This window comes from Pseudopipra pipra, chromosome 15, assembly GCF_036250125.1.
Source record: "Pseudopipra pipra isolate bDixPip1 chromosome 15, bDixPip1.hap1, whole genome shotgun sequence".
Taxonomy (NCBI): Eukaryota; Metazoa; Chordata; class Aves; order Passeriformes; family Pipridae; genus Pseudopipra; species Pseudopipra pipra.
In genome coordinates, this window is record NC_087563.1 from 9,568,438 (window position 1) to 9,587,645 (window position 19,208).

Below are 19,208 nucleotides of genomic sequence, written 5' to 3' on the forward strand. Positions count from 1 at the left end.
CTGTGCTGCATCTCCTCTAATTGATTGGTTCATTTCTACCAGTTTTCTTTGAGAATAAATTAATCTGTGACCTGAAAATATGTACTAGGGCGACATCTGCCTGAAAGGCAAGTGGTATGTGCAGGTAAGGTGGTTTATGGAGGAAGGGATGAGGTGACAGGTGACACAGGCACAGGACCAGGGGCTGAGTGGGGGAATTTGAACTTGGCAGAAGCCCCAGGGAACTGGTGTCCCTTTGGGCTGAGGGACGAGGGGCTGGTGTCACTGAGGGAGCTGGGCTGGGCTGGAGAGGAGGCACCAGCAGTATGGTCCTGTTTTCATCCACGGCCAGGGAGGGGCTGGACATGGAGAGAAATAACTGCTGCTGAGTAGCTCTGGTGGACAGGAGGGGATGCACGGGTGGGTACCAGAGGTGATGCTTGGGTGGGCATGGGAGGTGATTCCTGCGTGAGCACTGGGAGACGATGCTCAGGTAGGTACCAGGGAATGATGCCCAGGTTAATACTGTAGGATAATGCCCGAGTGGGTACTGGAGGACGCTGCCCAGGTGGGTGCTGGGGACAGTGCCCAGATGGGTACTGGGGGCGATGTCTGGGGTGTTTCCAGGGGAAGATGCCCAGGTGGGTACTGGGGGATGATTCCCAGGTTGACGATCAGGTGGGTTCCAGGGGATGAAGTCAAGGTTGGTACCAGGTCGCTATGGGGGACGATGCCCAGGTCTGTCCCGGGGCCGCCCCCGGTCTGTCCCCGCCCGTGTGGCCTCCCGGCCGCCAGGGGGCGCTCGACCCTGCCCGGCTCGCGGGGTCTCGCGGTGCCGCTCCCGGAAGCGGAAGCGCCGGTGGCTCCTTTTCCGGGCGGGCAGCGCGGCGGCGGCAGCCGGTGAGGGATCGAGGAGAGCATCCGGGATAATCCGGGATAATCAGGGGCCATTCCGCGCCATCGCCGGCCAGGACCGTGCGCAGCGCCCTGCGGGGCCCCCGCAGGGGAGCGGGAGGGAGCGGGAAGGGGCCCGGGTCGCCGGGGGCCCGCCCGGAGCTGTGGGGCTGGTTTGCCGGGGAGAGCTTGGGCTGCGGGGAGAGGTCGGGCTCCAGGAAGGGCTCGGACTCCTTCGGTCTGTGCCTTGGTTATGGATTATTAAGTTGATACAGTCCAGCTCGCATAGGAGGTGCCAGTTTGTGCACTGGGAAGTTGTGGAGCTGAGCAAAAGCACCCTTTGATTTGATTTATCTTTTAATTTAATATATCCTTAGCCAGCAGGATGAGTGGTGCTGTGACAGGCAATCTTGCAGTGCAGTTGTTAAATTTTAGGAAAGGCCAGAAGTGTCCTGAATTTGCAGGTGTGTTACCTGTGCGCTCTGCCGAGGAGCTCTTTTGAGGATGCCGGAGCAGGGCGAGTTCCCTCCGCGAGCTCAAAATATACGTCGAGTGTATATAAGTGAGAGTGGTGTGACTGCAGGGCAGGATCCGGGTGTCCTGAGTGCTGGGAATGGGGAGGTTTGGATTAGAAGGGTCCGATGTGCACGTGTGTAGGAACAGGGTTGTTATCAGTCATAGAAGAGGCTTAAACATTTGGAGTCAAGGCTATGAGGGTCCATTAACCAGTGAGTGGATTAAAAATAGCTAAAAGTGGTTTTTTGTGCCCTGGCCCTGGGGGTGGACGGTGAAACACAGTGTGTGTGAGTTATGAGCATCTCCCAAGCTGCTGTTCCTTTCTCTGCAGGCAAAATGAAGTTCAACCCGTTCGTGACCTCGGACCGCAGCAAGAACCGCAAGCGGCACTTCAATGCCCCTTCCCACATCCGCAGGAAAATCATGTCCTCGCCCCTGTCCAAGGAGCTGCGGCAGAAGTACAACGTGCGCTCCATGCCCATCCGCAAGGACGACGAGGTCCAGGTACCTCACTGCCCTGAGCCGCTCTGTCCCACGGGAAACTGTCTGGGTTTTAGTTTTCAGAAGAAAGTCGTCACAGAAAGGGCTGTCAGGCACTGGAAGGGGCTGCCCAGGGAGGTGGTGGAGTCCCCATCCCTGGAGGTGTTCAAGGAACGACTGGACGTGGCACTCAGTGCTCTGCTCTGGTTGACAAAGTGGTGATGGGTCACAGGTTGGAGTCTGTGGTCTCAGAGATCTTTTCCAACCTAAATTATTCTGGGGTTCTGTTTCCATATGTAGCCTATGCAAAAGGGAAGGACGAGACAAATTCACATTGGTGCTGCAGCTTTGCCCTGGATATTGCAGAAATAATCCAAGATAATCTAATCATGACTTGAGCTTTAGTCAAGCACATTTTGTTTCTCAAATTCACATCAGTGACAAAGACAATACGAGGAACGAACACAAGTGTGGTGGCAGTTTTACTACACTTCACTTATATGCAGTGATTAAAAGCTTTCAACAATAAAGCACACACAATTGTTTCTTTTTTTATAGACTGTTTGCTGCCTGTGATATTTAAAAGATTGATTTGGAAATGAATCTAAGTGGCTTTTTTTATATAAAATGCAATGAGAGGTGAAAAAATAAGATAACTGTTCAAGTTGAAGCCTTGTGGCTGAAAAGTTACAGAGCTTCATTAGAGTTTACTGCAGTTCAGATCCATTATATTTTAGTGATACAGGAATTGTAAAGTCAGTGATGTCTTTGTGGCATGTGTGTGAAAAGAACTGAGATGGGATTTCAATCTGTGCAGCTCTGGTGTCCTGCTGGATAACTCAGTAGTGGTTTATAAGGTGTGGTGGTTGTTCAAGGGGTGTTTTTGGAGTGTGGGTCAATGTGTTCCCTGTGCTGTTGTTCAGGTTGTCCGGGGACACTACAAAGGGCAGCAGATCGGGAAGGTGGTCCAGGTGTACAGGAAGAAGTATGTGATCTACATCGAGCGTGTGCAGCGGGAGAAAGCCAACGGCACCACTGTCCACGTGGGGATCCACCCCAGCAAGGTATGGTGGGACCTGGGATCTGTGGGCTGAGCTGGGGGGCACATAAGGGCACTGGTATGAGTAGAACTTGTTACCAAGTGCTGGTGCTGCACTTGGATCAGGGCAACCCCCAGGATCAGTCCAGGCTGGGGATGCACAGACGGAGAGCAACCCTGGGAGAAGGACTTGGGGTCCTGGTGGGGGAGAGGCTGGACGTGACCTATCCCAGAACACTCCCGTGTCTTGGGCTGATCCCACAGCGTGGGCAGCAGGTGAGGGGGGGATTCTGCCCCTCTGTCCCACTCAGGTGAGACCTCCTGCAGAGCTGCCTCCAGCTCTGGGGGCCCAGCACAGGAAGGACATGGAGCTGTTGGACCAATTCCAAAGGAGGTACAAATATGATTAGAGGGATGGAGCACCTCTGCTGTGAGGAAAGGCTGAGAGAATTGGGATTGTTCAGCCTGGAGAAGAGAAGCTTCGGGGAGACCTAATTGTGGCCTTCCAGTACCTGAAGGGAGCCAACAAGAGAGATGGAGAGAGACTATTTACAATAGTCCTGGAGTGACAGGACAGGGAGATATGGCTTCGAACTGACAGAGAGTAGGGTTAGATTGGATATTGGGAAGAAGTTCTTCCCTCTGAGGGTGGTGAGGCCCTGGCACAGGTTGCCCAGAGAAGCTGTGACTGCCCCATCCCTGGAAGTGTTCAAGGCCAGGTTGGATGGGGCTTGGAGCAACCTGGTCTAGTGGAAGGTGTCCTTGGCCATGGCAGGAGGATGGAACAAGATGATCCTTAAGGTCCCTTCCAACCCAGACCATCCTATGATTCTGTGTATAATGGAGATGCTGCAGCACTGGGTGGGTAATAAACCCAAATAAAAATAAATGTTACAGTGTTGTGAGTAGAGAAGTGAGTTGAAACCAGTAACTCCTCTTTGTTTCCAGGGTTAGAAAGCCATTAGAGACTTTGGAGTCCTGCTAAAACACTTTAAAGGGCTTGATGTTTTTAAACCACAGAACAGATCGTTCAGAACGATCCTTCATCTTTGCTACGTGGCATTTGCACTGGCTGAGGAGGTGTTAGAAATGTTTAAATAGATGCTCAGAATCAGAATTTGTTCTTGTGGGCTATTGTGAACTAAATTCTGAACCTGGTTTTATCCTGAAGTGTTGAGTCAGTGAAAACAAGGCAAAGTGTGTTTTGGTTATAACAGGAAACATTTCAAACTAAACAGAACCACTCACCAAAACCTGGTTTGAAGCAGATAAATTTAGTCTGCTTCAGCCTTGCCATGTGGGCACACATACGGAAGTGTTGGTGGAAAAAATCGAGTTGTAACAGGTTTTGTGCAGTAAATGGTTGGTGTGTTCAGCAGAGGGAGAGCAGAATTATTCCAAAACAACATCACGACTTGTGTGCAGCAACAACATCTGATGGACAAGGTGACATTGTGGTGGAGCCTGTGCACATATTTGTTGTGTGGTGAACAGCAGTGAAAGAAATTGAATTTTCTGCTGGTTCTTTATTTCTGGGAAGGTTTTCATTAATTGGGAACCAGACCTTGACAAAGCTTTGCACAAGTTATTAATGCAAATGGAGCAGAGGAATGTTTTGTTACAGACTTGAAGTGGGCTGTATGAACAGTTTGTACCTCTGCTGGGTAGAGAGGTGGGAATTACAAATAAGAGAGACCTAAATACACAAGGAACTGAGGAGGAGTGTGAAGTCCTGCTGCAGCTTTTATGAGATTTCTAGGATTTGATTGTCAGGTGTATTTTTTAAGTACTGCTTTCAGTTATACCAACACACTTATTTCTTGATTCTGTGATCCAAGAAAAACATGAAGGCTGCTTTTGGGATGGAAATCAGAGCCTCAGTTTGTTGGTGCTTTGTTTGCAATCCCATCAATTGGCAGTGGCAGTGAAGGGTCTGCACAATTACCCTTTATATGTCAGTTATATTTGATAATCACAGCTGTGCCATACCAGGCGTTCTTCAAAGTGTCTTTATAGTCACTGTGGTGCTTTGACTGTTGCCTTTTTGGTGAGATCAGCTCTTCTGTGTTTCAGGTGGATGTGGTATCCATCATGTTTGAGCTGAATAATGGAAAGTATATGTACTTCAAAGTCATTATTTTATTATGTAGTTCAGTAGAAATTTGGCTGCTTTTCACTTTGTGCAATGTTTTGGCTGTGCATTGAAAGAACTGTCCGTGTAGTCTGATTCCTGGGTGTGCCTGGCAAAATCGTGGAATGGAGTCAATTCTGTACCTCGGGTTTACTCAAACCAAATGAGAGAATCCCTGGGAATAACACTTTTGTGCCAGGGCCCAGCTGCAGTACCACGGGTCCATGGGGTTGCTGTCCTTAACTCTGCAGGGACACTGAATTCCTTGTCCTCTCTCCAGGTGGTGATCACCAGGCTAAAGCTGGACAAGGATCGCAAGAAGATCTTGGAGCGTAAAGCGAAGTCCCGCCAGGTTGGGAAGGAGAAGGGCAAGTACAAAGAAGAAACAATTGAAAAGATGCAAGAATAGGTGGCTCCTGTTTGACACCATTAAAAAAACTGCTAAAACTCAACCTATTGTGTGTCTTCTCATTTAGAAAGTCTTGGCCTAATTTCTTCAGGCCTTACATAATTGGTAGAGCTTAACAAGGGGTTTTATCACCGGTGCTTGTGGGGTAGAGCTGACTGGTTTGAGAAGGGTGGGGATGAAGCAGTCTCAGTGCTGTTGCTGGTGCTATTTTGGATGAACTCTTCAGTAAGAGGAAGTTCTTTTTAGCACTCTATACCTACAAATTGAGAGTGGCTGCAGTGTGTTGAAAACAGCCCTGAACTTAAAGAGAACTTACTGCCTCAGTGAGTGGCCCTCTCACTGCTGAGACAGAGGAAAAGAAGTTCATCTTCCTGCAAAACACCAGGATCTGAAAAATGGGATGCTGTGAATTGAGAAAAATTGCATTTGCACCTGGGAAGTCATTCATAAGCCTGAATGCAAAGCTTTGTTTGGTGGACTGTGAATGAGGGTCTCATGCAGGCTCATGTTTGTCCCTCCAGTTCGTGCTGCTGAATACGAGGTATCTTTGCCTTGAGTCAGTGCTTGAGGAAGCCCATGGGGTTCCTTTGCCACCAGGACCTTTCCTGGCGCAGATCTGCCCTGTGGGACCCTGTCCCATGTCCCCAGTTCCCTGAGGAGCTCAGAACCAGCCCTTGGAGCTCTGTCCCCCTTACCCGCCATCCTGTTTTTCCTGGGGTCCCATTATGAACATCAAAAGGAGATGTCACAGCATCGGGTGGGCAATAAACAGGGGGATGATATGGTGCGGTGAGTAGAGCAGTGGGCCGAAGCCGGTAACTCCTCGCTGTTTCTGGGGCTGGAAAGGCGCCAGAGCCTTCGGGGTCCTGCTGAAACTCTTCTTTAAAGAGACTGACGTCTTTGTTAAGAAGCGCGGAACAGACGGACCGCTCCCTTCCTCCCTCTCTCCCTCCCTCCCTGCCGCCGCGGCCCCGGCGCGCTCCCGCCCCGCGCGCTCCCGCGGTGACGCGGCGGGCGCGGGTTGGTGCGGGCGGCGCGGGCGGGGCCGCTCCCGGTCCCTCACAGCCCGGCCATGGCGTACGGCGGCCTCGCCGTGCCCATCATCGTCATGAGCGTGTTCTGGGGGGTGGTCGGCGGCGTCCTGCCCTGGCTCGTCCCCAAGGGCCCGAACCGCGGGTGAGTGACCGGGGCGCGGCGGGCGCGGGCCCGTCCGGCCCCTCGGGTGTGGGGGGAGGCCCCGGCGGAGGTTTCCCCGCAGCCCCGCGGGCTCCCCCGCAGTGTTGGCGCAGCGCGGGCGGGCCCGGGGCCGTGACCGGAGGGGCCGGGGCCGTGACCGGAGGGGCCGGGGCCGTGACCGGAGGGGCCGGGGCCGAGCGGTGCCCCCGCAACCCCGCACGGGTTTGGGTTTTCTCCTGAGGCCTGGCACGGGTCGCCCAGAGAAGCTGTGGGTGCCCCATCCCTGGAAGTGTCCGAGGCCAGGTCGGAGCAGCCTGGTCTGGTGGAAGGTATCCCTGCCCATGGCAGGGGGTTGGACTGAGATCATCTTAAGGATCCCTTCCAACCCAAACCCTTCTGTGAAACCTCTGCAGACACAGCACCCTGTGTCAAGGAGGTTCGCTGTTAGTCAGGTGGTATTTGAGCAATAACTTCCTCTTTCCTTCCTTACTTGACCTTTCCTAACTTACTCCACCATCCTCTGTTTTCCCGCTGGAAAAGTTGCTATAGGAGATCTCGGTTCTGTGTTAAATGTGTGCTGGTGCCCTTGTAGCGGAGGACAACAGTGGGGCACCTAAGCAGAGGGTTTTCCTGTAGTGGTTGTGGCTGCTCAGATTAAAAAGCAGACAAGTTTTTGTCTTTCTCTTTTCTCTAGGAGATAATGACTTCTTAACCTCTCTTCCTCTCTCTGACACCCCCTCTACTCCACAGGTACCAACTGTCTTTTCTCTCAGTTGTTTATCTAAACCCAGAGGAATATTCCTCAGGCTCTGATATTTACTGCCTCACTTTTAAGCCTTTTATGCCTGGAAACTTGTCTGTCCTCAGAAATACCTTGTAAATATGTCTTCCAGGCATGAAAGTATGTGAAATATGTGGGTGACGAACAGGTGGTGTATCCTTATTCCAAAGTGTGATTGTTTAACAAGTGTGAATAGAGCACTGCTGTGTTCTAATTCTACAGCAATACCTTGTAGTCTATCCACTTCCCATCTTCTTAAAAAATTATACAAAGTTTGTTTCTAAATAGGATTGCTGTTTTCCTAACAAAAGAAGTTAGTGCAAACTTTACCTGACCTAAGAATTCCCATTGCCTAGGTTAAAACTCCCAAACAAAGGCTCTGGGACTCCTTGGAAAGGTTCCAGGCTGTGTTGGCTTTGTAGCATTCATTTGAAAGTTGACAAAGTGGATGTGTATTGATAGATGAAAAATATTGAAGTTCTTGTGTCACAAAAGGGTTGGAAGATACTGTCCTACCATAAGATTTTGTTACTCATTTGGGGGAGGAAAGACATAGAGGGAAATTCTATTTTATGACTTAAAAATAAAAAAAACCTCCACTTTGCCACTGAGTTCCATGAGCTGCAGAGATCACTGTTAGAAAACCTCATTTCCTTTCTTCCCATTTCAAAACCATCTCTGTGTGTAGCTGCAGTTTTACTGTTTTCTATTTCAAGAGCTTGGTTCTTCCTTCTTTTCAGCTTCACTGTGCTTTCTGACACAGTTCTCTTCCAGCAAGAAAGGGAAATCTTACACTACAGATCATTTCACGTGGCTTTGACATTTTATTTTGTATTCAATTTGTAAAACTCTCATTTATTCTATAAAATTAAAAGTTATAATTTGACACTGAAATTTTCTGTAAATAGAATTCTGCAAATGAAGAAAGTGTTTACTGTGTACAATAACATCCAGTTTCAGTGATTTACTGTGCTGGCAGCCTTGGCTGTGAAATGGAGCAGGGACACTGCATCAGATTTGCTCCTCCTCACAGTGATTTTTGTTAAATATAGCTGTAAACTTCTGTTTCCAGAGCTGTGTCAGTCCTTTTGCAGAGTCTGTGCTGTGCCTTTGTAGTTTACTCAGCTGGAAGAAGTCAGAACACTCATGTTGAGTCATCTTTCATATGATCAAAGTTAAACTTGTTCTTGTTTGCTGGGATTATTTTTGCCAATGTATCTTGTGGTCAGTCACAACATGACACCTGATCAGCTGTTTCTCTCCTTCTTTGCAGTGTTATCAACACAATGCTGGTGACATGTGCTGTTTGCTGCTACCTGTTGTAAGTATAAATAATGTCCTGCCTTCTGACCGAGGCCCAGTTCTGATGGAATCAAAGGTTCCTTTTTTAAAGCCTCGGAACATTCAGGAAGAAGCTTTTTGAATGTGTCACATGGTGTTCTCTGACAGCTCTTAGAATTCCTAGTTCTGAAGACCTCCAACGTGCCAAAGAAAACATTTTCCCATTGGAAAACACTGAATTAAAATGAACTTGAATTCCTTTTGTGGTCCTCTGACACATAACTGTGAGCTGTGCTCTGTGAGGACTCGATATTCCTCCACTTCACTGCCTCATTTACTCGCAAGTGTAACAGCAGTTGCTCAATTCTAGGATTTTTCTAATTCACAGACTGGGTTTTTTTGCCTTTTTCCTTCTTTATACCTTACACTGATTTCTGAGGTGTTACTAATTCAAACCTACTGAAGAGTTTTTTGCCCTTAGTTTGGTTGAATTTATTCTGGAAATCTGGTAGAGCGGTGGGTGGAAAAACTTCTGCGTGGGGATTTTTTTAGTGATACTTTGATATATTAAGACCATTTCTGTTTAAATGCACAGTATATTTTAAGGGTGCCTATTTTCCGTAGGAGAGTTAGTAGCAATAACAAAGTGACTTGCTGAGAGCTCCTTGTATCATGTTATTTATCAGGAGGTAAGCCAGCTGTAGCTGGAGTCTGCAAGAGAAAGTGTGCTTGTTGTTTTCTCTCTCTCTCTTTTTTTTTTAAGACTTTAGAGATGTAGTTTGTAAAAGAAAGTGCTATGCAGAAATAACTTTGGAAGAATTTGTTATGGAGAGTAAATTGGTAAAAGTCTGGTTCAATCTTAAGGATTAACTTGTAACAAAAATCATTATTTAGAGTCCCATTTGAACCCAAGTAGTATTTGCACTTTCCTGAACTATTTAGGCATTTTTTATGCTACTCAAAGCAGCTTAATATGAATATTTAGAGAAATGCATCTCTAATCTCAAGACTTATTCTGAACTGGCAGCCAAATGTGATATATTCAGTGGCATGTTCCAGGAGAGACCTGTTTGGTTCTGGGTTGGGTTCAAGCTTATACAGGTTTGGTTTAGTCTAATAATGTGATATTCAGGTTTTATACAGGTGAGGTACTTTTAAACTTCATTTCTTTATTCAGAGTATTTGACAGGTGAAGTCTTGAGAAATCATTCTATCCGTTAACTGTAAAAGTCCAGCAGACTTTGTTCTGTGTTTTATATCCATGACAGTTTTTCAACTAAAGTTTTGCTGAGTGGACAGAGAAGAGCTTTGCAGTGCAAGCAGCTTGAATTTGGGATTGAAATCTGGGAGTCTCAGTGCTATGAAGGTCTCCTTGCATGCACATAAAGTTTGTAGCAGCCCAGCCTCACAGTAGGTCCCAAATACTTGGCTAAGAAAGAGCAGCTTTTTGGTCATTTTTGCTGGGTTACTGCATTTACGTTACAGTAAGTTGGGTGGTGTTTTTTTCTTAGGGGGAGGGTTGAGCTTTGTTATGGTTTTGTTTGAATTTGAAGTTCTCACTTGTTTTTGTCCTACAGAAATAATGTCCCACTCTTCTAAAATCCTTGAAGCTTAGGGTTTATTGTCTGTATTGTTTGAAGAAGAACAGTTTCCTTGAAGTAGAGGCCACGTGGCATCTGCAGCATCCTCTGGCTTATGATGTGGAATGTGTTTGTTGTAGAATTTCTTAACTTTTGGCTGAATGCTGTGAACTTCTCAAATGTACAGTGATATTTCCCTTGTAACTTTAGTGGATTTTGTACCTAAACAGACCCATTACAAATCATTGTCATGTTTTATAATCTGTTCTTGCATGTCCAGTGAGGGGGTTCATTGGTAATTTTGTAGGCTCCTACTTGTTTTCTAAATCCCTTTGGCTTTCTCCAATTATATCTTGGAAAAAGAGAAGCAGCCAAAAATTAGGATGTTTTAAGACTTCAGTAGTTGTACCCAGCCACATAAATGACATTTGTAGTGTCTACTTGCCAGAATGCAACAAAAAGCAAATTTTTCTTCTCACGTTCAAGGATAGAACTTGCCTCATCACACAGTCTTTATTTTTTTTTTATTTATTCCATATAAAACTGTAGAACAGCCCTTATTGGAAAGGACCTTGAAAGATCACCTGGTCCAACCTTTCTTTCCTCAAACATATGGAAGTTTGTTGTTCTTGTGTCCTCTTCCTTTTGGGGGAGAGGAGGCATTGAAAACATTTCAGACCTTAATTTTTGGTGACTAAAGAAAGACACTGATTTTTCATACCAGTCTTGAAGGAAGCCCAAAGAATGGTTTCTGAGGATTCTTTGTTAGATAATTCTTGTTGTCCCAGGTATGGTCTTCTGTATTTGTGTGTCCTTAGCAGGTGGCTGGTGCTATTATCTACTTCTTTGTAGAGTTTAGAACTCTGCTGGATCTACTTTCATGCTCTTTGATTTATCTTTGCGGTTGAAAATAGGAAAAAAACAATTTCCTGTCTTCGTTAAACACCACTTGATTGTCAAATTGATTTTCAACAAACAGAATTTGTCCTAACAAAATTTCAAGTCAATCAGATTTCAACTCAAAGCTGTTTATTCTGTGCTTAGATTTAACAATAGTAATTTTGAATAACCATATTGATTACATGGTGTTCATTTGGTTGTTCTGTGGAAGATATTTGCATGGGTAAGTGCCTATTTTGTGTACAGATCCTGTACCCAGCAGCCTTTTGAAGGAGAATATACAACCCTCAGGAACTTCGTAAAATACAAGGCAAAGTCTTACTGCTGCAGAAATTATAGGTTACACCATATTGGGAGGTACTGTCAAAGTCTAAATCTATTTTGCTGTTTACAAAGCAGTTCCTGAACAGTACCATGATGTCCTAGCAGAGGGCAGGGTGCTTGGAAAATGGTATTATTTGCTACTGATGCTAAGAGGATTAAAATACGGATGCCCAAATTGACATTTAAATAGAGATAGCAGGACCTTAATTTGCAACACGAGCACAGACAGATGGCAGTTATGGTGGAAAGACCTTTTAAAAAATCTTTCTGGTACAGCAGAAGGGACTTTAATTTCCTTGTCTGAGCTGGGTAATTAACAGTAACTGTTCTAAGTGGGATCTGGTAGAATTTAAGGGCCTGTGGGTGGCTCAAATGCCATACCTGCTTTTAGCAACTCCAGAACATTGCCCGTTGGATACAGAGGTTTGTTTTACTCTGAATGCTGCGTTTTGTTTTGTGTTGTCAGGATTGACTATTGTGTAAAGCAGCATAGCTTAAGCAAAACATGGGAAAAGCTTTTCCATGACTTACCTTGAATGCAAGGGAGTCATAGATTAACTACTGTTTTAAATTACCAGGCCCTCACAGAGCAGGAGAAGGAATGTACTATTGCCCTAATGCCTCCATGGCTCAGAGCTCGGGTATCCAGCATGGCCCCAACAAATGCCTTTTGAAAACTGCACAGTGCTTTTCCTAAAGCCTGGTTACATAGGGTGATATTCTGAATGTGTTCCCAGCTCATTTAATTCACAGCCATGCTGGGCCTGAACTTGGGAAGCAGCGAGAGGTGAGAGATTTGTGCGTGGAGTTCCTTCCTGCTGTACAGTGAAAAAGAATAATGTGCTTTAACAGGCTTTTAGTGTTCCTACCCTCCTCCCACTTGTGTTACTTCAGGATGCTGAAGGCAGATGGCACAGTGCTCTGGCACCTTTCGATCTCTCTGTTGTATCTGAAAATTAACCCTCACAAAATAAATTCCGTGATAATTTTAAGAGCTAATTTGCTTTTCCCTTAAGTAGATTTAACACAATGATTAACATGGTCTCAAGACACATTGTCACTGCTTTGGACAGCAAGGTAAAAACGTGTCAACCTAAAGGTTGTTGGCTGCTCTCGGAGGTGTCTCACTGACGTTTTAATTCCTCAGTAGAGCCTGCTGCGTATTCCAAGGCTCGTGTGACTGATGGGCTGCTGCAGGATCAGCCTCTTGTTTTAACTGGAGTTCTCTCTGCAAAACTGAAAGGGGCATTGCAAATAAATATTTGTAAATTGGAAGAGGATTGATGTGTTTTCTTTAAGCCTGACCCACATCTTTTGCCTGTGGCTGTTCCAGGCGTTTTGCAGCCGACCTGCACTTGGTTTGTTGGTCGGAGCATCAAGGTTTGTGTGGAATTTTCCATGACTGCCTAAGCACTCTGATACATTTGTGGCAGCTCCCATTACAAAGCTGCTCTGCTTTTTCTCCTCCTTACAAAGCATTCTAGAAATAGCAGACAGATGAGCCAGTGTGTTCACTAAATGTGTTTATATACTTAGTATTTAACATAGATTTAAATCCATGGAAGCATCCATTGCTTTCTCTGACTCTTATAACATTTACAAAGCAAATATATCTTTTAACAGTGGAATATTTATTTCTGTTTAGCTTTCCTGGATATTTTCCACAAACTGCATTCCTCTTGTTCTCAGTTCTGGCTGTGGCTTCTGCAGTGTTAGTTTGTGCTCTGCTCTGTGACAAGGCCGCTCTGCTCAGGGTCTGGGGTTTGTTGTCGTTTTGGGTTTGTTCTTGTGGTATATTTTTTTGTCTTTTTTTTGTGTGTGTTCCTATAGCATTGTACCCTTTTGCTTCAGGTACCTGTTCCTTGACCTCTGGGATGGGTTTAAATTCAGTTTTGTTCAATCTTTGAAAATATACCGTTTTCTGCGAGAGCAGGTTGTCATGCAGTGAAAAGCAAATGAGAAGATGTTTCTCAGAGGTATTTGTTTAAAGGATTCTTCAAAGGCACTGAAGAAAGGTCTGTTCTTTTATGTTTCTGTCTTCTGAGCCCACAAATACCTGAGTTTTGTGTATCTAAAAACACTTTCCTGTCAAAGGCAAAGTACAAGGGAAATTCTGTCAGGTGGTTTTGTGTTGCTTTAAATTGAACAGAACAATTTATTTCAGTTGCAGAAGGATTTGGTGCCATAACTTCATTGCCTGTTTCTGGCCCTTGTGTATGAACTTGAGTAGAATTTTTATCTGTTCCTAGACCGTCTTGAAGATGGTCTTTTCTTCTCTGCCAATCCTTGTGCTTTGGTCAAGCCTTTCCATTAACATAAGGTTTGTAATTTGGCTGATGTTCTCTTTGTTGGGTTGGGGGGTTGTCTTGCAGTTGGCTGATTGCAATTCTGGCTCAACTCAACCCCCTCTTTGGGCCGCAGTTAAGCAATGAAACAATCTGGTATCTTAAATATCACTGGCCTTAAGGATGTCTGTCCTCTGCTGCAATTTATTGACTAGGTGAGTATGATCGGATTTATTAATATATTTGGTATGTTAAAGCTTCGGGAGAAATTGAATGGTGGTCTAAGCAGTGTGATCAGAACTGCTGTAGCTCTTTTGCAGGAGAAATCTGTCTCTCTGTAGGCTGCAACAAAACGTGTTTTGGGTGGTAATCTTGACTGGATACGTGAAAAGCTTGGACTGAATTCTTGACAGTTATTTTTCGTTCTATCCTGTCATGTAGTGCTGTGTTCAGGGGTTTGTAAGGAGAACAAAACATTTCATCTAAAAACATTAAAAAAAAAATTGGGCTGGGGTGTTTTTTAATAGCTAGCATAAGTGGATTTCCTAATCTTGAACAATTGTTAAACCTCTCCTCAAGCCTACTACCATTTCATCTAAGACCTGTCCTGATTTCCAAGGCAACCTACAGTTGCCCTCATTCATCTGGGAAGTCAGAGCAAGAACAGTGATTAGAGTGTTCTTTATCTCCTGTCAATATATAGCTCTAACCCTGAGCTCACAGCTGGATGGCTTATTATGTTTTTAATGACAGCCTGTGTGCAACTTTAATCCCAGGTGAGCCTGGTGGTTGATATCTGGGCTGTGCTGCTGGAATGTGGTTGTTGCAGTTCCTGGGCTTTCTGACAGGGCCAGCAAAAATAAAGTGTTATTCTGAAAGTACCTTGATGCTGTTGGGTTTCTCCAGAATGGCAGCATTTGGAGTTGAAGTTTCAAATGAAGGAAATGTGGAAACAAGCACACATGGTTTCAGTCTGTACGCTGGTAACTGAATAATCAGACACACTAAGTTTTTTACCTGGGTTGTTGGGGGTTTTTGTCTTTTCAAGTTCAACTGCCTACCCCTACTCCCTTGCTGGTGTTGCTTCTGTTCCCAGAACTCAGTACAGCAGACAGTGAGAGCTGATGTTATAGCTCAGGTAAATGCTGTCTGTCAAGTGTCCTGGACATTTACGCTGAAGGAAAGCTCCTCTGTTTCAAAGAAAGCTTCGTGGGAACCGTGTTGTTGTCAGACTGGGGGCACGTGAATGTGTCTGTAGCTTCTTTTAAGCACCAAGCAGAATCTAAAGGTAGAGTTGGCCCTGCTTCAAGTCGAGGCCTGTAATTAGCTAAGTCAGTCAAGCAGAATTTCCTAGGAGCAATTTCACTGTTCGGGTGTTAACATATAATTAGTGAGCTAAAACAGAGAACAGAGTATTTTGGTAATGGGCATACAGATCCCTGAATCCCATAGGATGATTCAGTTTGCCTGGGATCTTGAAATGTGGTTATCTGGACAAGCAGATGCCTCGGAAATAAAAATTTGGCTTCATGGTGTGTTGAAACCAGCAAGGACAGCCTGGAGGTGAGATACAACTCTTTAAGTGCCTGCTAAAAGAATCAGGCCATTCCCCCTCCAGGATTTCCCAGAGAACTGAAGTTAAATTAGTACCAAGGAAGAGAGGGAAGTAATATGTTCAAACATGGCCAAAGAGTTTGTGAGGAACTGCCATTTTTAAACTTTTTAATGAAATATGAGACATGCATAGCACATGCTGTCGTGTTACATGACATAGTTTGTTTTAACCTTTGGTGCATCTGATTTCCTTGGCTTAATTTTGGTATAATGTTCTTGTTTCTGTGAAAAAGAATGGTTTAAAAAAGTAAAAGCATATAATAATCTCGAATATCTGTTCTTTTTTGCTTGAAATGTGCTGTCACAGGACACACCACTCTCCATGGTCTTGTTTGAATTCCTCCCATAGTGTTGAGGGAGGTGCTCCGTCTCTTTTCCTCGCTCGTGTGCGCTCGGAGCCTCCTGTGGACTTTGACTAGACAGGAGCTGTGAGTTAGATTCCATCTGATAAGAGTTGGAATATATCCCTCTAACACTGCACAGATTCCCATAAATACAGCAACCAGTTAATTCTGGCTTCTAAGATGTGCTTTTCCAGCGTTAAAGTACTATACTTTTTTCTGCCTTCTGTTTCTTTCACTTGAGGTTTGGATGGATTAGTATGGATAATGCAAAGAGAATGAAGTACTAAGTCCCAAAGTGGAGAGATCTTATTTAAAACCAGAGGTGATCTAAGCAAACCCATTTTATTTTACCAGCTGAGCAAATTAAAAATGCTCTGGTGAGCTCCTCACATTCTAGAGGGGAGCTCTACATATGCTGACCTGATTGATCCATGCCAAATTACACAGGTTTGGTCTGTATTTTCAGTCAATCTCCCTCCAGTTCAAGGGATGATTACACAGCGTCATTTCATGTATCCCCAAGTTAAGGGCTTGGGTGGCAGCACATCAGAGCACACAAAGCTCTGTATCCATGGTAAATATGGGCTGTGCTCTCTTCCAAAGAATGTGGTCCAATGCTGCCTGTTCTCCTTGACTCGGTCAATTCATAATCTGTGTTCTCAGACCAGGAACTGTCTTCGTGCAAGTGCAAGAAGGGCTGTCATCCAGATCACTGGATGCTGTTACAGCAAAGAAAACATTCTGGGGAAATAGTTGTTCTACCAGCTTATAATGTAACTAAAACTACTTGCAGTAGCTCCAGAAATGAAACTGCCAAGAAAACATCCACATAGATGAATTATCTGCAGTTCTTGACCATTTCTCAGTGCGTTTGTGGAATGGAAATAGGTGTGGCTAACAACCAGGTCTTCAGTTAGTAAATTGTCTCCATGGAAAGGAATAATGAAGTTGCCTCTTGCTTTGCAGGTAAAGAAGAGATTTCCTCCAGATGAAAAACTCCACTGACCCAAAGATGCCCTTTACGTAGCTGGTTGGATACCAAGCCTGCAGTAATGCCTTAACCTTTCTATTGTGCTTCAAGGGGCTTGTTCAAAGCCCTGTATTTTTCCTACCTTACCATTTAACAGTGTGCCTAATGCAATTTATACTCCTCTTTGGTACTGGTGATTTTTGACTGTTAACTCCAGACGTGGTGAAAATTTCTAAAGTTTTTACGGGTCATAAAGTCATTTCCTATTCATTTTCCTCACTCTTTAGGAACACTTCATGTATCTTGCAGGTCTTAGATTGTCTGTCATTGTGCTGTTCACCCCTGTTCTGTTTGCACTTGACAAAAATGTGTGCAATAAACTGTACGAGGAGAGGAAAAACAGTGGTGCCACAAGCTGATGGCTTTTTTTTTTTTTTCAAATGAGTTGTATTCCTGAGAAATTTGCTCTTAAATTTCTCACGCCTGGAAATAAAAGTAATCCTCTGCTTTATACAAAATGTTCTTGTGCCATGTTTAACTGTTACAATGTGCCTTTCTGTGGGTTTAATCAGTAGCTGGAGTTGAGCTGAGGAAACTTAGATGATAGGATGGGAATGAATCTAGTAAGTCATTTGCCAAGGAGTAACTTCAAAGGATATAAAAGCTGTTGCATGCACAAGAGCCTTTATGAATTCTTCCTTACCTGCTTCCATCATGTCCAGATAAATTGCAATTATTCTCTGCTGTGTTTCATTGTTATGCTCAAGGACATAATGGAGTGGTTCTTTTTCTTTTCCTTTTTCCTCTTGGATAGCACCATTAACTTGTTCTGTGGGATAGTGCTCATTACTATGCAGGAAATTCCAAGATCCTGACAAGTAACTTGCAGTGATCAAAAACTGGACAGTGTGAATTGCAAAAGAAGGAAGAATGTGCCCATTATTACAAATAAACATAGCAACTGTTGGGACTGGAATAGTGGATTTTTTTTGCTACGTTACCTTCTACAGAGAAGCTGTGTTTTACCATGCAAGACATTGTACACCATCATGTTCTACAGTCTGTAGCAAATAGCTCCTAAGAAAATTGAAACCAAATGATCTTAGAAAACATTAAGTGGTTGTTTGGATTTTTAAGTGTGTGAAGAATAAGACATGTTGACATTGTGTGAGGGGGGGAGGGAAAATACTTCAGGACATCATTGACAAATCTGAATGTGCAACAGATTTAAAAATACATTGATCTGCCTGTCATATTTACCCTAAAGTGAGATATCCAAAAAGAAAACACTCCGTGACAAACAGTGCTGTTAGTGTATTGTATTACCACTTTCTTGAACAGTCTTTCTATTTTAGGTTCTAAGCTATCACTTGCTGTAGAAGAGAGAACTAAAACAGAATTCCCATGGTGTGTCTCACTGTTGGTGAATTTAATGGAAAGAGCTATTCCAAGCCTGGACAAAGAAGCAATAGAGCAGTTTTCACTTAGATGCTTCCCAGAAAGAAATCCCCCTTTTTCGGAGTGATTAATATTTCCTCTGAAGCAGATGTCAGGTAGTGGCATGACTGAAGAAGCTGAAAAAACACTGTTTTGTCTCTGTTCTACTGAATGTTGTGTGACCTACTGTCTGCATCGTGGTTGTGAGTGGTGTCCATGTGTGCCAGGAACTAACAGTGCTTTGGATAATTCCTTTTCTTTTTGCATGACTGCAGGAAATTAGAGCAAATTCAGGGTGTTTTAACGAACAATGCAGGTACCAGAGCCTTTAACAGTTCCCTCTTGGTTTTGTGACAACATGAGAACACAAAATGTTCAAGGAAGCTTGTGTTGCTTGTAATAGGAAACCTGTGTTTGCAGTGAAACGGGTATTTTAGGGGGAAGGTAAAAAATAAGTAAGATTAGGGAAACTGGCTTCAAAGTCTTGAAGACTTTTAAGTCATAAACACTGGCAGCGTGTAGAGTGATGGTTCAGGTCAGCTTACAAATGCTTGTAACTGCTTTTGTTCATATTGTTTAAGAAATGCAAATATCTGCATCTGTGTCCTGCACAAGATATTGTTCTGGAGAGTTTCTTGAAGTTTACTTTTCCTGTACTGTAAATCATGGAAGCGTTTTACTCCTGTGCAGGGCTGAGTCAGTTGTCAGAGGTGGGTGGCTGGTCCCTTGTTTGCAGAATTAAATGCTATGGAGTCTCTGGGGAAAAAAAAAAAGCAATGTGGTGAAATGCAAAAGTTGTCTAAACAATAGAAGAAATATTCTTTACAAATGGCAAGGTAAGAACGGCTGGGTCTTTTTTTTTATCATTTTTATTAGCAGTGATTTCTCCAGTTGTGTCTTAAAGCAGTCCAGGCCAGCCACCTGTCACTGTGAAAGGTGGTTGTGTGGGTAGCTGGAGACAGCAGGAAAAGTACTGAACTGCAGATACAAAATGGGTGGATGGATGAAGGGGGTAAGTACGTGACCAGGGCTCCAGGGGGGCAGGATCGGGAGGATTGGGCAGGAGCC

At 44.5% G+C, this 19,208-nt stretch overlaps 2 protein-coding genes across 2 annotated transcripts; both read left to right on the top strand.

Moving 5' to 3' along the window:
* Positions 1-793: 793 nt before the first annotated feature.
* RPL26L1 (ribosomal protein L26 like 1) lies at positions 794-5,491 on the top strand. The gene is made up of 4 exons (XM_064671768.1): positions 794-879; positions 1,721-1,893; positions 2,793-2,933; positions 5,320-5,491. Exons 2-4 carry the CDS (start codon positions 1,726-1,728, stop codon positions 5,446-5,448), a joined length of 438 nt encoding a protein of 145 aa, XP_064527838.1. The 5' UTR covers positions 794-879; positions 1,721-1,725; the 3' UTR covers positions 5,449-5,491.
* Positions 5,492-6,465: 974 nt separating this feature from the next.
* On the top strand, positions 6,466-17,679 carry ATP6V0E1 (ATPase H+ transporting V0 subunit e1). Its single transcript, XM_064671769.1, has 4 exons — positions 6,466-6,624; positions 8,679-8,726; positions 13,863-13,990; positions 16,700-17,679. Exons 1-3 carry the CDS (start codon positions 6,521-6,523, stop codon positions 13,954-13,956), a joined length of 246 nt encoding a protein of 81 aa, XP_064527839.1. The 5' UTR covers positions 6,466-6,520; the 3' UTR covers positions 13,957-13,990; positions 16,700-17,679.
* Positions 17,680-19,208: the final 1,529 nt, after the last annotated feature.